At 43.5% G+C, this 4,102-nt stretch overlaps 1 protein-coding gene across 1 annotated transcript in view; it reads right to left on the reverse strand.

Annotated features, from left to right (window-relative positions):
* THAP1 (THAP domain containing 1) overlaps nt 1-4,102 on the reverse strand; it is a 7,140-nt gene that overhangs the window by 1,067 nt on the left and 1,971 nt on the right. Inside the window, exon 2 of the mRNA XM_009274667.2 lies at nt 3,546-3,798. Within this exon, the coding sequence (XP_009272942.1) occupies nt 3,546-3,798 (253 nt within the window). The remainder of the gene's footprint in view (nt 1-3,545; nt 3,799-4,102) is intronic.

Here is a 4,102-nt window from a genome sequence, read left to right on the forward strand (position 1 = left end):
GTGTTGGGTTGGGCGGCTGCGGTGGCGTGGGCTGAGGCGGCGGTAGTGGATCTTCTGGTGGCTGTTCTAATTCTTCAGGCTACAAACAACAAGAAAAAAAAGTACGTTTTCATGCTTAACATTGTTTACAACACAACTCCCTTACTACAGCCCCAGAATAACATAAACAACCAAGACTGAATTAATAAAATAAATTTCAAAGCCTACATTTTCAAAATTAACAAACAGTTCTGGGCCTGTTTTGTCTGGCTTGTCAACTGGAGATATTTTTAAGCAGCTTCGTTTTCAGGGCTCTTGAAACTCAAGTCCTTCATGTTTCAAATAAATAAAAAACTGAAGAACGTAGCAATTACTCTCACTTGAAGACTTAGGTCAAATACATATCCACAATTAGCTAAGAAGCAGGAACACAGGCTGCAGGTCTTTAAAAAGGAGTTCAGCTGACCTAGTAACTCATCACTGCCACCCCATTCCCCTTTGTCTCTCCTTCTTTCTGCTGCATCTTACCATTATATACTTTGAACCTATCAGCTAACTTAATCAAAAACACAGCAGAAGCAGATGATCATCTGCTGAGGTAAAATAAGGGTCACCTACTGCGGGGGCTGATAAGCTAGCAGAGCAGAGAGGTAGGCACAGCAAGGCCTGCCTCTCAACAACTGGAAGGCACTGTGTCACTGCTTTCGGGCTATAGCATAAGGGTTTGGTTTCAAGAGACGTGATGAGCCAAAATAAACAGCTCTTCAAGAGCAAAGCAGCCCTCCCAGCCCTGGTATTTACTCTTTGCTCAAACATAGTAAGTTGCTAAGATGACAGAAAGCTATTCACTCTCCCACCATCACTGCAGAATTCTTCTGTCCTTTATTAAAAGTCAAAGCAATGCAACACGAAGTATGACCTACACCTGTGCTGGTGTGTGGAAGGAGTGAGAAACAGGACTGCACGGCTGGCAGATGGGATGGAGAAGGGAGAAGCACGATTCTCCCTTTTGGCAGCAGCAGAATATCGATTGGCTCAACTCCACACGAAACTGAAGTCTTTATCATACTGCTCTCGATAGGTTTACTTGTACGGTTCAGGACAACACGGATCCCTCACCACCTGAGTACAGGCCAGAGCAGAGAATCAGATTCCTTCTGCCCCAAAGGAATGCAGTATAATTCAGAAATGCTGCTGTGCACATGTTGATAAAAAAAAAGCACTGTTTAAACAAAAGAGCTTGCATATTGCCTGTCAAAAAGAAAGCCTAAGACTTTCTCAGTGAAAGAGGCACTGAACGAATTTTCTAACTACCCACCTGTTGCCAATATTATTACTACACATAAAAGCATAAGGACAGGGACAATGTTGACTATAAGAGCAGCTGACAATGCTCATCATCTAAATATCAAGCTCATCAGATCTGAAGGTCATGTCATTAACTTCCTTGACTTAACATGCAAACAAGCTAACATTGATATTGGGGGCTCAATATCCCTCTTGTACAAACTACAACACTTGGCAGACAGGAACTGAAGAAGGCGGTTTTGATTGTTGTTGAAAGAAGTTTCATATGCAAATATTACTGATCACTTTAAGGTACAAAACCAGCCAACTACCACTCTTTCACAATTATAAGAAATCGCTGCTAACAGTGTGCCTATCTAATTCTCACATGAATATTCTAGAGAGTTTGACCCTATCAGCTATCACTTTCAAACTCTTGTACTAAAAAATTACAAGGCAAAGATGCAATTGGCAAAGAGAAATTCACCCTTGTTGGAAGCACAAGCAAAAATCAGGTCATTGCTGGACAGCTGAATTCACACAGAGACTTCCATTTGCAGCTTATCCAGCACATGCTACCTCTATAAATACATTACTATTGTCACAACGTATCACGGAGAACAGATCATTGGTATCACTGACACATCATAAGTGAATTCTAATTACTTCTTACAGCCAAAAAATGATTCTCTGAAGACATAAGTAATGAAAAAGAAAGTATGTCAAATTACATAATGCAAAAGATAAAAAGCTGTATTTCAAAATCAGTGTGGATTCAATTCCAGAACAACCGCTACTATTGTGGTGGTATACTATTGTATACTATTGTGGTGGTATTCTGTTACTACGTTATTTCTTGAAGATATGTGGCAGTCCATTTAAAAGTGCTGTGAGACAAACAGGAATAGCACTAAATCCTTCTCCATAATTAAAAGGCTCTCTTTTGTGTTTTTGTAGATCCAGGCATGATAATGAAATGGGGAATGTGGCTCACCACTAATCCTGCTGCACCAATCGCACTTTTGCAGATCACCCTATACACCCATTCAGCTTTCAGGCTGTAAAAAATTCTGCAACTATTTTACACATGACAAAGAAAATGTGTGTCGTACAGACAGCAGGGAAGCGTAATCAAACAAGAAACGTAACACAGCTGTATTTACCTGGAAATTGTCCGTCTTTCCTCATATACCTTCTGCTTATATTCTCTTCTCTGTTACTAGCCACTTTTCAGTTTTCAAATACATTCCCTTTTTATTTCTCCATCAAATCCAGTATTGTATATAAAGAGAAAAATCAAACAAGCAAAAGTCCCAGTTTTCCTCTGTGCACTTCATCCCATTACAGTCTTTCACCCCCTAGACCTATCATATCCATTCTCCTCTTTGCCCCTTCCTCTATGGCAAAGTGACAAGAGATCTAGTATTTTGTATCCTTAACAGGAGTTAAGAATCAATCTTTTCTGTTCTCGTCTTGCAATTATTACATCAGGAAGGAAGAACTCAGAACCGATTTGTATCTTACGGTAAGCTGCTTTAGCAGCACAGTGAGTGAACAATACATCTCACAGGAGACTACCATCACAAGTTCAGAGACAGAAGTTAGGGACCAGTCTGGCTAATGAACCCAAGGTAACCGTTAAGGCAAGACAGAGATGGTTTCAGCACAGACAGATAGCAGGTGCAGCTACTGTTCTGCCCCTCTGCATCTCACGTAAACTCTGCGAAGCCAGAGTACAGAGCCCTTTAGAGAGGAGAGTTAAGTTTCAGAACTAAGGTACATCATCTCTTCAACGTTAGCAGTAGCCACCAGTCACCATGGGAGAGTACAGTGCAATTTGCAAGCACTGTTGAAGGCTCTCTAAAACTCCGAATATGCCACAAATACAGTTGACAACTTAACTACAGGGCAATACTTTCTTGCTTTCCTGCTGTTCCATTTAATTCAGCACAAGGTTTTAACCGAAGTTATGCTGCTCAGGCTTCTGCGTATGCACACAAGCGCAGATCAGAGCTACTGCCTGTCTGTACAATGCTCTACCTGCTCCAGAGCCTCGGACAGCATACATCTCTGCTCTTGTCAAAGCAAATGAGGACAGCTGTTGGACGTGTTTCAGCCACCACAGCCCTCCAGGAGCCTCCAGGTGCACATACTCAGCCAGTATCCTTCACAATCTGCATCTTCTCCCCGCCGCTCTGCTACACCAAGCCCTGCTAAACTGATATGAGCAACATGCACGTGCATTCCAGTACCTTAAACTACGAGTGCTTTGGGTTTACCTTTTCACTGGGCTCAGTATAACAAAATATTGTGGGCACAGCATTTTCTTTCAGAAGCTTGTTGTTGCATTCCCTTTTAAAGCAATCGGGAGTAAAGTGTTCTGAACAAATGCTGCTATACTTGGTTGGCTTGAAGTTTTTCCTTTTAACAGCAGCTTCCCATTTCTTGCAAAGATCAGGTCTTGTAAGAGGAAACCTGTAAATAAGAAGTACTTTCAGCTTTTCTGGAAAGCTTTTTAACACGGGGTCGGGTTACAGCTAAGCACTGCCGTGCCTGACTGCATGATCGCTCGGTTCTTCCTCCGACGAGCTCATCTTCGGAGCCAAACCCCTCCTGCCAACCCAGACCTCGCACACGGACCGGGCTGGGGTCTTAGCCCTCTGAAAACCCGGGGGAGGGGGTCCCCCTCTCCCTGAAAAAAGGGGCAAAAAGCGTACTGCCCCTCGGCTTTCCTCTGAGAGACCCCCAGGGACAGGGAAGGCGAGGCGCTCGGGGCCCGGCGGGGCTCCCCCCTCAGCGGCCGCGGGCGACCGCTGCGCCCCGCCCCCCACTGACA

Source organism: Aptenodytes forsteri, unplaced genomic scaffold (genome assembly GCF_000699145.1).
Source record: "Aptenodytes forsteri isolate BGI_AS27 unplaced genomic scaffold, ASM69914v1 Scaffold224, whole genome shotgun sequence".
NCBI lineage: Eukaryota > Metazoa > Chordata > Aves > Sphenisciformes > Spheniscidae > Aptenodytes > Aptenodytes forsteri.